Genomic DNA, 17,469 nt, shown 5'->3' on the forward strand with positions numbered 1-17,469 from the left:
GCCGCCTCCGTCCATCCATCCGTCCCCCGGGCTGCCTCTCCGCGGCGTGCGGAGCGGCCGCGATTTGTGCAGAGTCACTCGCCGCCTGAGGGACCTCCCGCTCCGGGGAGGGGGAGGCGCCGGGCCGGGGCCGGGCTGCCCGCCCCGGGGACCGTGGGGGCTGCCCCTCCTCAGCTTAGGTGGGCGCCTTAATCTTACAGAGGGATCGAGGCTTTTCTCTTTTACCTAAACGTCCATCAGCCTCCGGATCGCGGAGATTCCTGGGAACCTCTTTCTGTGCAGCTGCGAACTGGGAGGAAATTGGTGAGATGAGGTGCAAGAAACCATTTGGACATGGAAGCTGCACAGCCTCTGTCCCTCCTTCCAAACATAACAATACTAAAAAAAAAAAAACAACCCCCTCCCTAAAAATGACATAGTTCTGTTCTTAATAGCCTGTGAAAACCATAATGCCAGCGTTGGAAAAGATCCATGACTAATGGATGCAGCACAGACAAACCGGTTTATCTGTTTCCTTGTGAACTGGTGGTGAGGGAGGGTTGTAAATGGAGTGAGAGAACAGCGGTCTCTGAACATGCAGTTTAAGGCAGGAATTAAAGGAATTTGCTAAATGAATGAGAGAACAGGAAGTGGACTTGGCAAGTCATCCTTCTGTCTCTGTACCGCCCCTTTCTGTCAAATCGGGCATCCATTTCAAAATATGAAGTGGGTATCATCCATCAGTGTGGACTGTGTGCCACTTCAAGCATTTCAGCTTGGAAAAAGGTTATTGCCACTTCCAGCTCCTCTTGGGAAGCATTCTTCTGCTTGACTGGAAGAACTGTTTTGGTCACTCCAGAAGAAGCCCTAGCCTGAGAAACAGTAATAGGGCTAGCGAACTCCAGACATATCTAATCTCTGTGCCCACGGGAGCAGCCACACCTGTCTCCTCAGAGTTGTCATGGGTTAAGAGTTTAACATAGTGAAGAAGAATTATACTGTCACTTCTCTCCCCGCCCCCCCTCAATGTCCAGTATAGCGGTGATTGTAGTAAACTCGGATGAATTCCTGAGAGCTACAGTACAGCTGTCTGAGTAAGAAACTTGGGATCAAAGCATTTTCGATGTCAGACTCTCCTTAGAAAGAAGCATATAGTTCTTACAATTTAAAACTAGCAAACATAACCAATCCTGCTGATTGTATTTGGTCTATACAATAATGACGGGAGAACATCACAGTTAATATGTCATAGATGTAATGTGCTGCTTTGCATATTAAATGACTGTTTCTGTGATGGCTAGTGTTGTGTGTCTTGTAACACTGCCAATATAAGCATTATAGTACTTCTGTTTTGGGTGGGGGGCTAGCAACTTCTCAACGTTGATTGAAGTCATATTCTATTTTTTGCTACCACCTGCTTTTGCTCTTAAATAATTTGATCTTATTGAAAGGACTAAACCTGTGCTTGAGGGACTCTTCCCCAGCATGGAGGCTGCATAGAGGAGTGGGGGAAACCTTGGGACCCCTGCCGCTAACAAGTAGGACCAAACTCTTCTTCAGGATTCACTCACTCTTGCTTCTCCCCCCAGTTTGAGTGCAGTAGCTCCAAAGCAGTACTCTACTAAAGAGAAATTGAGATTAGTAGTAGCTGGGAGTAGGAATGCAGTCAGCCTCCTCAGTGCTGCTTCTGCAGTTGTCTCTACATGGTGGGATAAATGGGGAGGGAAATCAGAAGGAATGTGGGAACTGGTAGTGTTTGCTCTGGCTGGATATCTGCAGTACAGTTTTATCAGCTCTAACTTAATACTATGTGTTGTATCATTTATTCATTACTCTAGATGTTTACATGCTGCTTATTGTTGACTGGTAGGGAATTCATGAAAAGATTAGGCCTTCACTCCTCTTTATAATGTTTCACTGTCACCCATATTTAGCTTTATCAGCTTAATGTCTTTTCCCCTCCCCACATTACTTTCAAGAAATTGGCTTGGCTACAGTTAAATTGCCATATTTAAAATAAGCGTAACAGATCTAGTACGCTGCTTTATGATGATAAATCCAAAAATGTTACAATTCCTTATAATTGTGCTGTGTTTCAGTGATCCTACATTAAATCTTTCTGTACCTTAAGTCAATCTGTGTACTCTTTATACCTTACATGGCTTTAGGTAGTTAGAATAACTGTTAGCGCTATAATTTCTCAATTCCAAATTCAGCCTGTTGCTGATGAAACATTATTTCACTTAAGTTCAGAGTCTTCCCAGGACAGTTGTATGTACTTTACTAAAAGAACTGAAGCATGTAGAAAGTGCTCGCCAGAGAAACTAAACATAAGTTGCAGTGCTAAATACTGATCTCTCCCACTCTCTCTAGCTGGAAGTGGATAAATGATAGTGTGAAGTGAAACAGCGATCTTGGTCCATGTAAAATTGGAGGAGTACTAGAGATCAGCAGACTGTTTACATTCCTTATGAAGCTCGTTTTGCTGTATGTTGATCATCCTTCTGACTGAACTGTAGCTCCAAGCCTGTGCAGGAGGAGTGACTGCCAGTCACAGTGCATGTTAAATTTGAAGTTGTTATAGCTTGTATATTTAAGTCCTGTGTAAGCATGTGAGCTGAAAGATGGAGAAGAGCTGCAGTAAAAGAAAGATATCCAGGCCTTGATGTAGTAGTCACGCTGAGAATGAACTCAAGTCTTCCTGTTTGTTTAGCTCCATTTAATGCAATTGAACAGTTGTTTTTAGATGTGAACTCTGTAGCTATGAGTCTTCACAAATTCATAAAGAACTTGCATCTTGCTCATTCTTCCCACAGAGGATATCATAGTTAAGTCCCATAGCAAGGGAGGGGAATAAGATAAGGACTTGGTTTTTATCTGTCTGATGGCTGACCAGCTGCAGCAGCAGTACAAACTATGTCAGCTCTGCTATAGTGAAGTACTAGTACACTCTACCTAAGCTACTGTGATTTAATCAGGTTCTTAACTTCAGTGCTTCTGTTGGAGCAGTGAATTGTAAATTATTTATCAGATTGAACTCTTCCAAGGGGATTGTAGTTTACAATGGAAATGCTGTAAAAGACTAAATATACTGGTACATCAACTGGAAGCAATACTACTGGAATTCAGTGTACAAAGTGTTCTTGATCTAAAATTAAACTTTTCCTTTACTTAGTCATTGGTTTGCTCTTAAAAGCTTGTCTTTGTCCCCTTTTGATTTTTTTCAGTTTTCACTAGCAAAAAAACCTCTGCTTGCCTGCGGAGAAAGCTGTTGCTTATACAAAGTCTCGGGTTCCTAGGTTGGGAGCTTCATCCCTTGATGGATAGACACTTGGATCTGTAGACAGGGTTCTGCTTTCTGTTGAATAATACAGGCTCTTGAGCACAGCCAACTGATGTGAAAAAATTTGTGTGCATGACATGCTCTTGAGGCATAAGTTTTATGCATCTTGGTGCAGCAGTGAGAAGCTAAGGTGTATCCTGGTTTTAAACATAAAGGATGTAGATTTACTTCTGTCATTTTCTGGACAAAAACACTTTCTATTTGGATAGTCTGAGATGTCTTGTTAAGAATTACTGTCTGTTGTGCAATAGGCATGACTGAGCTGAAGTTGAGTTTGCTTTGGCTAGACATGTGGACTTAAAAGCACTCAGGATATTCACAAGCTGTAAATGACTTTTTGGACTTGTATTCAAAAGGTAGGGCTAAGTATCATGACTTGACAGCTATTTAGTGTTGAAGAGACCATATTTGCTCACTGGATTGAAGAGTGCCCTACATGTGGTAGGGAGACTCATTCAATAGAATGATCTAATCCTCATCACAGACATACAAGAACAGATTTTTGTGTAGGGGGTAACTGTCATTTAAGATGAAAGCCTAATTGCAACTGCAACTAAAACCTGTGAGCTGGTGGTCTTGCATGTTTCAGCTCTTGCATACTTCCTTGATTTCCCTCACCTGTCAAGATGGGAACTATAGCAGGAGAGGAGGTGAGGGTGGGCAATTGAGAGGGGATGTTCAATAACTATGTACAGATCCTTATTGAGCATGATTATAACGTTATATAGTCACACGAGTAAAAGAGTTCTGAGAAATTGTATTACTGCGTTCTTGGTTTGTATTATGCTTAAAATGATATGTGCTTACAGAGCTTTTAGCAGGCAGTTTTTAATATTTGGATACCTATAGCCTCTGTCCAAGCCTTACTCTTTTCTAATGGACTTAAAAAACAATAGCTGATCACCTCTAAAAAGCATTTCCACTAGACCTGTGTGGCATAAAGCTGAAATGGGATATTTACTGAACCATGGAGCGATCTTAAATTCAGCGTTCTTCTGACTCCAGCATTTAACTGGTGGTAGGTCCCAAGTATTGAAGTGTTAGTATTGAATGGAAAGTAAGTTAGGCTTAAGTATTTCCCATTAGAGAAATGGACTTAGTTTGAAGACTGGTAGTGTCAGCGTCTGCATTGGTCTGTGCTGGCTCAGTCTGGATCACTGCACTCCACAGAAAGGGAAATGCATTAGAAAGCCCAATATTTAGTAGAACTCTTGTGTAAAAACAGCTCAGCTCCATTTCTTAGCAAATGGTACCATGTCAGTAAAGTAGAATGGGGAAAGACTAAATCTGATTAATAGTTGTATTTCATCCAAAGTGTAGGACTTGTGTATATTCATTCAGGTTGGGAATCAAATAATACATCTCAGGCTAATCAGTAAGTTCTCAGTGTCTGTAAGATGCTTAAAAGTAAGCTTGGTATCTGATCCAGCCTGCAGTAATAGTAGATATCGATGAAGCAAAAATCTTTGTTTCATTCAGCCTGATAGTGAAGATAGTTCTACACTGTACATGTAGATAATGGGCGTTAGGGCATGAAAGGGTAGGAGGGGCATTAGGCTGTTACTTGTAGAACAGAATGTTATCCTTTTCTGTACGGTGAGGCTTACAGTAACCTACATGGGGGTGCTTGGTGGAGTTTCACTGGATTACCCAAAAGTAAAGCGTGGGGTGAAATCATGGAAGGAGGCTATCCCCATAGTAAATGTCTCTGGAATGACTTTGTAATATTGAATCCTTCTTTTCAGAAGAAGGCAACCTTAGTTTGAGAGTACTGCTTGCCTAAGAAGCATAATAAAAAATGAAAATTTAGTAGCAATTGAGAGGCCTGATGTTCACTCCTTTATGAAAATAAACTGCAAAATCTCTAGTTAATATATACAAACTTCAGTAATTACCTGTAGCATCTTCACCTGAGGCCTCTTAAGATATATAGCTAAATGCTTGCTACCTCCTTAATAAAGTTTTCTTAATTCTGTGCTTGAGGAAGGGGTGAAGGTGCTTTAGAACAACATGGTCCAGATTGTCTTGGCAGGTTTGTCCCATCCAGGACAGAAGCAATGCTGGCTAATGTCCCTTTATTTGGCGGTAAAGGGATTCTGCTCATGTTCCTATGTATAGTCCTAAGGAGTATGCCTCTTACACTGTTCCGTGTTACAGGAACATGTATGATCTGATGAAGATACTTATCACTCCCCTGATGGCAGGAACAGTCTTCAGTGTTTTCAGACTGCTAAAATGTGAAGTATTATCATCATTCACTGAGGCTTGCAGTATTCACATGACCATCCTTTAGGAAGTACTGACATTTTGCCTTTCAAAGATGTGACTGACTTCCCTAATAATAAGGATAGCAGTGATACTCAGGCATAATTTAACATTACATTTTCTGAAAGCTTTGCTAGATTTTATAACAGTTAAAACCGGAAATCTTAATACCAGAACTTGATGCAAAATCTTACTTATCTTAGTGAAGATACCCAAAGTGTTGTTCTTCAACATGGACCAGATTTTGGAGTGAATAACCTTGGGCTTAAAGCTGAACTTCAAGCAGGCTAATGCCTCAAGATTCTCATCATGCAGAATGAGTGGCCAGGGGCTGTCTCTTGAAGAGTGGGTCAAGCTGAAGCACAGTAATTGAGAAGAGACCTTGAAGAGGCTGTGTTTCTACTTCAGTACTCTAGAAATACATCTGAGTTTGCATTAATTAGATCAAGTTAGGAACTTGGCTATGCTTCAGTTAAATCTCTTGACCACTCTTGTGACACTTAATCACTCTTAGAATGGACTGTACTCTGTTGGTAGATGGACTTGGATCATGCTCAACCTTGAAGTGCTCAAGTGTCTACTACATGAACATGTAATTTGTCACAATAAGTGGATGTGGTCTGGTCTAGAGCATGTGACCAAGAAGAGTGGAATTAAGAGCCTGTCATTTATTCCTCTGTTGTTCAAGGTCACAGAAGTTGATGGAGCTACAACTTGGATGTTTATTGGGTACTAAAACTTACTGCATTACATATGAAAAGCACATGAGTTGTCTTGATATGGGAACTTCTTTCCCTGCTGACACAGAAGCTTGTAATAGTCGTATGCCCAGTGGACTTGTTTTCAAAAGTCTAGCTGCAAGCAGCTTCTGATGTTCTTGTGCCTAAACTTTGATTCTCTTTTGGAATGAATGTCACCTACTGAAGTTTACTAGTGTGTGTTGAAGAACTTACCTATGAAGTGAGGTGTTAGCTGAATGGGTCTCAGTTTTGCTGAGACACACTTGCGGGAGGGAGTAAATGTCTTTTCACCCATGCATTCATTTGGCTTGTATTGCATCACTGAAACTTGAGTATGTCGAGATTAGCAGTTACTGAGCTGAATAGCTCTTCATTAGTAAGCTGAACAGAAAACAAAAAATTCCTGAGACATTCTTGGGCACAGTCCTGGCACACCACGCTTCTAGGTATCTCTGTTACATACCCAATTTATGATTTAGTGAGTAGCTTTACAGAAGCTGTAACAAGCCATGATCAGCCAGATCAAAACACACTAAAGCAGTTTGTGACACCATCATGGGACTTGTTGCCCAAGGGGTTTAGTCTATTGTATGAAGGTCCTGGTGGTATGTATCAAAGGAGTCTAATGACTCAGTGATGCTAGTGGTAGTTTCTATCCTGTCTCCTTGAGGGCAGTCATCTTTCACTTGCAGTGTGCGGAAAAGCAGTATAGGTTAATCCCTTAAGAAGCCTCAGTGAAGCTGATACAGTTCCTCTGCTTGAAAAACATTGCTTTGGGGCACAAAGCAGGTGCTCAGGCTTGTCACAGTTACTGTTACATAAAATGCAGCTTGCATACATACCAAGCTGGGGTGTGCTGCATAGGTAAATCGGATTTACTGCAGACCAACTGAAACAATGATGCTCATTCACTGCCACCTCCTCCTGTTAACCTGAAATTGGAAGTGAATGGAAACAAAGTTAACACAAAAAGATGAAAATGGGAAATAGCCATCTTCTAGGGCAGTCTGTTCAGTGGCACAAAATGACTTGAAGTTACATTAAGAGTAACTGCTTTGTACCTACTGTCATGTGATTGAGCACAAGTTATGTTTCGAGAGTTGGATGTAAGGCTGGAGGGGGCCTGCACTGAAAACCCTGCCTTTGTTGTTGAGCCAAATGGCGTGATATCTTGGGCAACAAGAGATGGAATGACTGATTATTTTAACACATCTTTCTTAGCTTTCACTGGTAAGAATTCGATTCTAAGAAGCAAGTTGAAGAAGTCAACTTGTAAAAATAGGCCATTTGAGACCTGCATGTAGATTTCATTCCATAATGTTGCTAAGAGTGGGTTGCATAAGGGTAATTGGTTCTTTCCATAAGACCCACCGATGCTGTATGTTGTAGTCCTGCCACTTAAGTTTTTACTATCAAATTTACCAGCCTTGCTAAATCTACAGTAGTGATGCTACTGATAGTATACAACCTATCACATTACTAGAACCAGGTTAAGCAATAAATGCTTAAGTTAACTCTTTTTAGTTTGCATCAATAACACAACTTTGAAATGTCTTTAGGACTTGAATACTGAGAGTTGTGTAGTTCTTTACCTATGGAACAAAGAGAATCAGAAGATAAATCGTAGTTCCATATATACCCTCTTGTCAGAGAAATATGCCAGTCTTGCATTTCCTTCTGGAGGAGACTTTAAACATAGAGGCTTGAGTTAGACCTTCAACATAGGAAGGATAATAAAGCACTCTCTTCTGTCTTTCTAGCTCCAAAATTTGGGCATTAACCCAGCAAACATTGGATTCAGTACCCTAACAATGGAATCTGACAAGTTCATCTGCATCAGGGAAAAAGTGGGAGAGCAGGCACAAGTAGTGATAATTGACATGAGCGATCCAACAACACCCATCAGACGTCCAATTTCTGCCGAAAGTGCCATCATGAATCCAGCCTCTAAAGTAATTGCGCTAAAAGGTGAGTAACCCTTTATTATTGCAGTATGAAACCTACTGTTTAGCTGTATTACTGCTTATGTATGCTCTTAAGCTGAAGATTTATGTAAACTTTCTAAGAAGAATGTATATGAGGATAAGAATTCTTGCCTGAACTTGCATGCTGTATTTTTGGTAGTGGATTTTTCAGTAATCTTTGGATGATTTGCCTCCAAGTAGGTGTGAGATCCTTGGGCTTGGCACTGCAGCCTCCTATTCTCACTGAGGACCAGGTCAACATATGGTATACTTTCCGTTTAGACAGATGTTGTAAACATAATGGACACTTGTAAAGACGAACACTTGTAAAGACGAATAGGGGTGTAAAACCATTGTTACTCTCTGCTCTGTCCTGGCCCTTTCTTGTAGCTCTGAGGAGCTTATTAGATACCAAGAAAAATTCATAAGGATGGCCAGTAACTGTTAAAGTCTGAATGTACAAGCATGTTAAATTGGGCAATCATGAGACCTTGCAGATAGAAGACCTCTGCTTACAAGTACCTGTGGTGTTGATACTGCCTTTAAGTAGCACTCTGAGCTCAAAGAAATAATTTTAATACATCTCTGGCTCTTTTCTTAAATGACCAACTTCTGGTATTTAATCTCAATAATTGTTACTGACTATGTACTTTTCTTCCTGCATCTTATCTAAACAGATGGTGAGTGAACTTTGTCATGACATTTCATGTTCGGTAGTACAGAATGGTCTAATCTCATAAAAAGTACTGAACTTTAAGGTAGCCATTTGACAGTTCATTTCATAGCCAGGTGGGGGATCTTAATCCTCAACTGGTATTATAGTGAAAACATTCTCCATTGGCTTGTTGCTAACCATTTGGCTGCTTTGACTATTGACTGTACCAAGTGAAGGAGAAGTATGTGTTCTTAATGTGTGTGTGTGTGTGTATGATGGAAGTACAGTTAATAGACAAAACCAAGTTGCAATATTTTTATGAGAGACCTCTGTTAGCATGTCCTGTGTGCTATTCATTTCTGCCTAAGTGTGTTTTTTATTGTGAAAAATCATGGTGAAATTACTTAGGGGTCCAAGAAATAACTGTCCTCAGAACTGGCACAAAACCTGTAACTTCTTGTCTTTGATCTCAGGCTTATACCAACATTAGGGGAAAACTAATTTGTTAATGCTTGACTTCAGCTGAATCTGTGATTTGGCCAAGATGCTTATACATCTTGCAAAGGACTGCCTTACCTGGGGTGTGGGTAAAGGTAACAATGAAAAAATAATTTCAGATCTGTTAAGAGTTCACTGTCCTTAGTCTTGGACCCCTTTAAACAAACCATATTGGCAAGGAAAGTGCCTTCTCTACACTAGCAGAGCTTCATCTAGCTCTTAAAAGAAACTATATAATCTGGTTTTAAAACTAACATACTAACTAAAAGGATTATCATCAGCTTCAAAGAATATAGCTTTATTCTTGCCAGCATTAAGACTTGCTCAAAAGGAGTATCGTTCTGTCCATGCAGAGTGAATAAGCTTGTCCTCTGAACAGATGAGGTTGAGTGGATGATGTCACATTGACATGCGAAGTTGTATTGTTAGGTATTGTAAACTTAATGATCTCTTCTTCTATCAATAATCTAATGACCAAAAGGTTGGGTAGAAAAGAGGATGAAGAGAGCTACCTAACCAATATGTTGTTACCTACAATAACCAGCAGAACTGCAGTGAACGGCACTGAAGACGTGGTTTAAGTCAGTCTGTCACTCCAGACTTTCCCTGCTGATTGTCTGAGGCTTCAGTAGTCAAAACTGTTGCATATTGTGACTCAGTGTGCCATGATTGGGAGTTGCTCATAATCTGAGGATTATTGAGCAATAAACATACAAAGCCACCCTCAGAAAAAGAAATGAAATAGTTCTTGTGCATACTGTATTCCAGTTTAAATCAATTTCATTTCTGGATTGCATGTGGCATTCTCCTGGTGTACTGAGATTTATGCTTTGTCCTTGTGTTCATGATTCTCTTGCTTTGCTCTGTACTGAGAGTACTCCCCAGTTGGTGTAAGTGGAGAATGCAGCACTCAGGGGTGCTTCCATTCTTTGTGGAACGGAGAAACTTCATGCTCCAGTGAACTGAAATGTAAATTCCTGTGCTAGTGTTCAAAAAAACCCACAAGTTACTTGACTACACCTGTAGAGAATAGTCTTAAGTAGACTGATCAGTCTGGTAGCTTGATCAGAAAAACTTATGTTAGAGTCTGGCTCTTTGTCTTAGATCTTGGCCTAAGAAAGCATTCAAGTAGATATAAGACTCATTCACACTTGCCCTCACTATGACTTTATAGCAGGTTCTGAGCTCTCTTAATCCAAATAATGGATTTTTTGTAGTTTAATTACAGTTTAGTCCTGAAGTTTGAATTTATGTTGCCACACTTAAGAAATTGTATTGCTATGGCTCCTGTGGCACCCAACATCCAGAGCTAGCTGCCTGATGAAGCTTCTAAAGCAGTTTCCAACTGTAACGCAGCAGTCAAACTTAGTCTAGAAAATAAACAAGCATGAGCTTGTAGCTCGTTTTAGTAGCTTATCTGTTTCTTCTATGTTCTTAAAACTAGGAAGGACATCCTGCTTCCTTTTCAGGAAGACTGGCTTTGAGAGCAGTTTCTGTGTGCACATATTGGTATTCCTGTTTAGATGGTGACTAGAGCCCTTCCAGAACTACTTGTCTGCCTTCTGCATGCGAGGCTGCATGCTGTGGAAGTTCCAAAATCATTCCCTTGATAGCACCAGTCCACTGCTGGACAAATTGTTGTCCAATACAGTAAATATGCTGTTTCCAACTATCAGTTTATAGCTGGCATTAGGCCTGGGCTTATTGCATTTGTATAATACAGTAACTGCATGTGCAGAGCAAGGTGATCAGAAATAGGCTCCTTTTGGTCCCAGGAAAGCTAGCAAGCTGTTCTAGGAACTAGTTGATCAGGTTAACGGTTCTTTATGCAGTTAATCCAGGGAGCATAAATGCTGCATGCGGTAGCTCTGAAGTTGTGTGTTGTCTTGGCACTGCATTAAACTAATATGATCAATTTACTGTATAAATTATGCTAAAACATTATAGAGCAGTCCCAGATGCATATTAACTTAGGGTTAGTATCTCTTGAAAACAATTCCTCAGTGGCCAGCAGCCTTTGTCTATCAAAACTTCCCAGTAGAAGGAACATCTACCAGTTTGACAGTCAGAAGTGTTACTAGCAGGGAAAACACTTCTGAAATGTGGCTAGAAATAACGGCATTACAAGCCAATACTCTAGCAGTCTGAGTGGGTGTCTTGTGAACAGAAAACAATATTCCTAGAGCCGAGTTGTCTCATCTGCAGTGAGGTAAAACATCACTTGACTTCCTGAAAGGAATAGAGTTCCTTATTCCTTATAGGTCGGTTCAATTAACATTAGTTTTAAGTCTGTCTTTACTAGCTGCTTCTAGTAGTTAAAAGGAATGCTAAAGTTAAGCTTAAACCTGTAATATAGTTACCTAAATAATGAAGCAGTAACCTTAACTGGAACTAAAGCTCCAAACCTTTCTATAATCTTCCTGAACTTTTGACTGGCCTCTTCAATAGGCACTTGTTGTATTACCATTGTACAGGGCCCATCCATCTCCTAGTTAAGTGCACAGTTTGTTCAATGGAAAAATAGAATGGAAGCTGTGGTCTCTGGCTATCAAGAGCTGTTGCAAATCTTGTGCTGTTGGACTCAGTCCAGGTCATCTACAAGCAGCTACTAAATTGACACAAACTGGAACCATTCTTTCTATTAATTATACTGCATGACATCTACTAGACACCTATAACTGGTATACCAGTGCTGCTACCTAAACTGGAGTTTACACAAGCTCTGTGGCTTAGACTCTTAACTACAGCTTATAGTTAATTAAAATGTCTATGCTTGTCAGTTGTTGGAATGTCCATGTAGGTGTCCATAAGAAGTAGACTTTTTGCTTCAGGGATGGTAGAGGTGTTGGGGATGGGGAGGGGATTCTGTTTGATATGAGTCAAGTATCAAAGGAGACTCAGATGTGACAGGACACTAACCCTGTCTGTAACATCACTGGAATAGTGGGTTAAACAGGGTGCTTGTAAATAGGCAGACTACAGGATGGCCGTTGTGGTGATCTATCTATGATGTTTCTTGGGTTTTGTCATACTAGCTGGGAAAACACTTCAGATCTTTAACATTGAGATGAAAAGTAAAATGAAAGCCCACACGATGGCAGAGGAAGTGATCTTCTGGAAATGGATATCTGTGAATACAGTTGCCTTGGTGACAGAGACAGCAGTCTACCACTGGAGCATGGAGGGAGAATCGCAACCCCAAAAGATGTTTGACAGGCATGCTAGTCTTGCGGGCTGCCAAATCATTAATTACAGAACAGATGAACACCAAAAATGGCTGCTGCTGATAGGAATTTCAGCACAGGTAAGTTACCTGGAAATAGCATGCTATGAAAACAATCGGGAGAGCTGTGGTCCCACTTCACTTAATAGCTGTTATAGTTTCTTAACTTTGGTTTCTGTACATTAAAAATTGAAAAAACTTTTGTGTAGGAATGACCTGACCTTTAATGTGACTAAAGTGTTGGAGGAGGGGCTGAGGCATTTGCTGCTTTTTAGTTTACTGTCCCAAAGGTCTTGCTATAAACGTTTGAACTCTTATCTCTAAAAGCTGACCTTTTTTATTTTTTCTAGCAAAATCGTGTGGTTGGTGCAATGCAGCTGTACTCAGTTGATAGAAAAGTCTCCCAACCTATAGAGGGCCATGCAGCAGCTTTTGCAGAATTCAAAATAGAGGGAAATGCCAAACCTTCTACCCTCTTCTGTTTTGCTGTGAGGAGTCCTGCAGGGGGCAAGGTAAAGTCTCTGCAACTGTTTTCCTGTTCTGCTGTAGCAAAACTTGGTACTAATAAACCATGTGATCACTGAAGTTCTAGTGTATGCTCTCTGAAGAACAGCTTGGGAACCATGTGTGCAGCATACTTGGTCAGCATCAAAATGCTTTCTTTCAGTAGGATAGAAACTGCAAAAAGAGTTGCTTGGGTGAAACTTAAACATAAGAACAAATGTAGATGCAATGAGAACTGAGCTCAGAGTGTTAAAGCATCAATTTATGCCCACGTGGTGTTCTGTGTGTATGAAGTTAAGTCATTAAGCAGCCTCTTACATCTTGAATCCAGTACAGAAAGAGACTAGATAAACCTTAGTGCTATAGGTACATTGCTTGCATCAAACTGATAGTGGAATTCAGTAGCAGTTGAATAAGCTACAACTGCTGAGCAGTCTGTAAAGAGCTAAGGTAACACTAAAATGTCTTCAGCTTTCTAGTCTTACCCTGCACAAATTGTTGATGAATTGACAAGTCTCGCTCAAAACATCTTGAACAAGTTGTCTTGAGTGGAAGTACAGTCTGCTTTCATAGAAAGCATGGGTTTTTTCTTTTATCTTTTTTAGTTTTTCCTGGTTTTTACTTTATCAAGTTCTGGAAAACTTGTCCCTCTGATAAATATCTGGAGCACAGCTCCCCAGACTTTATTGGTTCAGGATTGGGCAGATATTCATCAGCCAAGTGTGGCAGATGACTTCAGTAGCATATCTGAAGAGAGGAACCTCTTTCATGAGGCTGTACTTGCAGGCAATCTTGTGACATGTACTCTTTTCTTCCTAGCTACACATAATTGAAGTAGGTCAGCCAGCTACTGGAAATCAGCCATTTGTTAAGAAAGCTGTTGATGTGTTTTTCCCACCTGAGGCACAGACAGACTTTCCTGTGGCAATGCAGGTAAATGTTTGATCCCCCAAAAAATCAACTTTATAGCCTGGCAAGTAGCTGCCATCTCTGTTGTAAAGAATGCTTTCTGCTAGTGCTTTGCTGTCATTCCTCCTAGTTCTGGGAGGGGTGTTAATAGATTTGTGGGAGGTAGTCTGGACATTAAAACAGTAACTCAAACACAAATATACAGGCTGTTCCAGTATTTGTCCAGATATGTCAACTTAAGGTTGTATTTAGAAAAAAAAGAAAACAAAGCCCCAACAAAACACCTACCAAAAAAACCCCCAACAACAACACAAAATCAGACCCAAAAAACCCCTCAATAGTGTCTTCTGGTAGAATGTCTCTAACATTGCTTTGGCTATTGAACTTCCTACTAATGTTCAGAGTTCTAGATAAGAATGTTATGGTGCTTGATGTAGCTTCACGTGAAAGTGGTGTTTCATGTACAGTGCATGTCCCCATAAGAGACAAATGGAGTGGGGAGTCCTATATCAGCATACCTCCTGTAGTAGCAGCACAGAAAAGGCAATTTGGGACATTAATGGGAGGTTCTTTAGGAGACAACATAGCTGGTTGCCTTGACAGACCAAACTTCACTTAGCATGTCTGTGGGACAGAAATTGTGTAATAAAAGCAAACTATCTCAGAGCATGCAACTGCTGCCCAGTCTAATAGACCAGCTTCATAAATGAACCAAGAGATGCCTTAAACTAGGGTAAGCAAAGCAAGCTGTCTACATGGCAGGATTCATGTGGCTCTGTACTTCAGTTTGAGGCTTAGTTAACAAAACATATGAAGACTTGTTCCAAAGTGAAAGTACTTCTTTGTCTGAAGACCATTTTGGCTTGAAAGCCTCCCCAGTTTAAGTGACTTGACAGGTAAACTGGAGTATTCAGTAGCTGAGCTTGCTTTAGGTTCTGCTGGTGCTTTGGGTAGGCCTTCTCGGAAGAGAGTGAGATTCTCTCATTAATATTTCTGAACAGAACTTGTACTGGCATATCTACACTAGAATGCTAATTATGCCCAAACTTTCTCCCTCAGCCTGGCTCATTAGGATGAGGAGTATGTCCTTTGCTGCAGATGAATTTTAATTTCCCTTCAACCTCTCTATTCAGTGGAGCTATGGCTCCAAATGGCCAGCAAAGCTGTTCATTGCTTTAAGTCAGTAAGGAAGAAGCCTGAAGCTATATTTGTTATTAGTGTCAGTGCAAAGGCATGTCACTGCAGTACTGTCTTGTGACTAGACTAAAGGCAGCTGTCTTAACTGTTACAGTCTTAGTCTTGACTAATAAAATCTCATCTTTTGGCAGATTGGAATTAAGCATGGTGTTATCTACCTGATCACAAAGTATGGATATATTCATATGTATGACTTGGAGTCTGGAGTGTGCATCTACATGAACCGTATTAGTGCTGATACTATCTTTGTCACAGCTCCTCATGAACCTACCTCAGGCATTATTGGTGTAAACAAAAAAGGACAGGTAACAAATCCCACATTCTGTTTTTGAGCCCTCTAAAGCTCAGATGGAATGTAACAAACCTAATGAGTGACTTGATGCAACAAATCTTGTAGAAGGGAGCAAGTAACTATTTGATTAGTCAGCTTTTAACCTCTCCTAGTACTGAACTGCTTGGGGAGGGACTTGTTTTCTTTAATCTACTACTTCAGTGATAGGCTGCATAGCCATTTGGTTGCTGTATTTTATGGTAGTTGTGGAAAGGATAGTACTCCTCAGTATACCTTTTGTCCTTTCCAGGTGCTTTCTGTATGTGTTGAGGAAGACAACATAGTGAACTATGCTACGAATGTTCTCCAGAATCCTGACCTGGGACTGCGTATGGCTATACGTAGTAATCTAGCTGGGGCAGAGGAATTATTTGCCAGGAAGTTCAACACACTGTTTGCTCAAGGAAGCTATGCAGATGCTGCTAAAGTAGCTGCATCTGCACCAAAGGTAAAGCTTAGAAGTCATGGGGATTTGCCTTAGCTTAGTGGACTTGCTTAGCTCACTCTCATTTCAGTACTTGACATTCAAAAACTAAAGTGCTGCAATACTAGCCTTAGTTCTCTGCAATTTGGTTGTTGTTCTGACTAATATATTCTCCTGTATTCCATAAAAGAGCATCTGCTATACTTTTCCAACCGTAGACTGGACTTACTGTGGCCACTGACTTCTTTCTAGAATGTCATTGGTTTGAAGATCTCCACCCTGGAGGCTTAAGAGTAGATGCTTCAGTGTATAGCTTAACACCTGTTTTTTGACTAATACTATTCAGCCTTCGCTAATTAAACATTGCTTCTCTCTATCTTATGCCTCTTCAGGGAATTCTACGTACCAGTGATACAATCAGGAAGTTCCAGAGTGTACCAGCTCAGCCTGGGCAGGCCTCTCCCCTGCTCCAGTACTTTGGAATATTGCTTGACCAGGGACAGCTGAACAAGTTTGAGTCTCTGGAGCTTTGTCGCCCTGTCCTACAGCAGGGCCGCAAGCAGCTTCTGGAGAAGTGGCTGAAGGAAGACAAGGTAGGCTTGATCATGACACTAGCTTAATTCTGTTGCCTTGTAACAATTGAGTGTGAAAAATACTTTTGTTGATACTACATCTCTGAATTATTCTGCTTGACAAAATACTACTTCTGACTTCAGCTGGAGTGCTCAGAGGAGCTGGGAGACTTGGTGAAGACAGCTGACCCAACCCTTGCACTCAGTGTCTATCTTCGTGCTAATGTGCCAAACAAAGTGATTCAGTGCTTTGCTGAAACTGGTCAATTCCAGAAAATAGTGCTATATGCTAAAAAGGTAAAGTTGTTTATCACAAACTGCTAGACTCTATCTTTAATGTGTACATTCTCAAGCTATCTTCCATGAGATAACTTTGATTCCTGTCACTTAAAACTGATAAGTAGGTAAGATTGAGAAACAGCGTTTTCTTCATTGTCATAGTGCAAATCATAGCATATGACTAAGGTCTGAGCAGTCTGCAAAAACTTAAATTCAGAACATCCAGAACTTTGTACTACCAAATTAATGGACTGGCTGAAGCTTATTCTAGAGAGTAAAGATAAGATTCTTCCTAAATTCATAAGACACATTTTTGGATGGATTACAAAACAACTTGCTTGATGTCCACATGTAAGTTTAGGATCTTACTTGATAGATAGTGCCTTAAGAGTGTTGAAAGACTTGTTCCTAGCAGTTTCCTTACCTAGCAAGAGAAATGCCCTGGTGCAAGTTCAGTTACTAAGTAGGTGAATACCAAATTTCTGTGTCAACAGACAAGCAATGCTTTTGTCTGAGAATTCCTGGAAGATGGGGGATGGGCATGGCAACCTCACAGCAGTTCATAGTGACTGTGCTAAAGAATCTG

The 17,469-nt window shown here is 40.6% G+C and overlaps 1 protein-coding gene across 5 annotated transcripts in view; it reads left to right on the forward strand.

Moving 5' to 3' along the window:
- Positions 1 to 271: 271 nt before the first annotated feature.
- CLTCL1 (clathrin heavy chain like 1) overlaps positions 272 to 17,469 on the forward strand; it is a 36,657-nt gene continuing 19,459 nt past the window's right edge. For 3 of the 5 annotated variants that reach the window (XM_009280903.2, XM_019472500.1, XM_019472503.1), the window contains exons 1-8: positions 8,087 to 8,295; positions 12,480 to 12,748; positions 13,018 to 13,179; positions 13,991 to 14,104; positions 15,409 to 15,582; positions 15,859 to 16,056; positions 16,425 to 16,625; positions 16,749 to 16,901. In XM_009280903.2, the coding sequence (XP_009279178.1) occupies positions 8,139 to 8,295; positions 12,480 to 12,748; positions 13,018 to 13,179; positions 13,991 to 14,104; positions 15,409 to 15,582; positions 15,859 to 16,056; positions 16,425 to 16,625; positions 16,749 to 16,901 (1,428 nt within the window). In that variant the 5' untranslated portion in view covers positions 8,087 to 8,138. Of the gene's footprint in view, positions 304 to 8,086; positions 8,296 to 12,479; positions 12,749 to 13,017; positions 13,180 to 13,990; positions 14,105 to 15,408; positions 15,583 to 15,858; positions 16,057 to 16,424; positions 16,626 to 16,748; positions 16,902 to 17,469 lie in introns of those variants that run through there. The other 2 variants (XM_019472508.1, XM_009280910.2) reach the window with 2 other exon arrangements.

This window comes from Aptenodytes forsteri, unplaced genomic scaffold (assembly GCF_000699145.1).
Source record: "Aptenodytes forsteri isolate BGI_AS27 unplaced genomic scaffold, ASM69914v1 Scaffold12, whole genome shotgun sequence".
In the NCBI taxonomy this organism is placed as follows: domain Eukaryota; kingdom Metazoa; phylum Chordata; class Aves; order Sphenisciformes; family Spheniscidae; genus Aptenodytes; species Aptenodytes forsteri.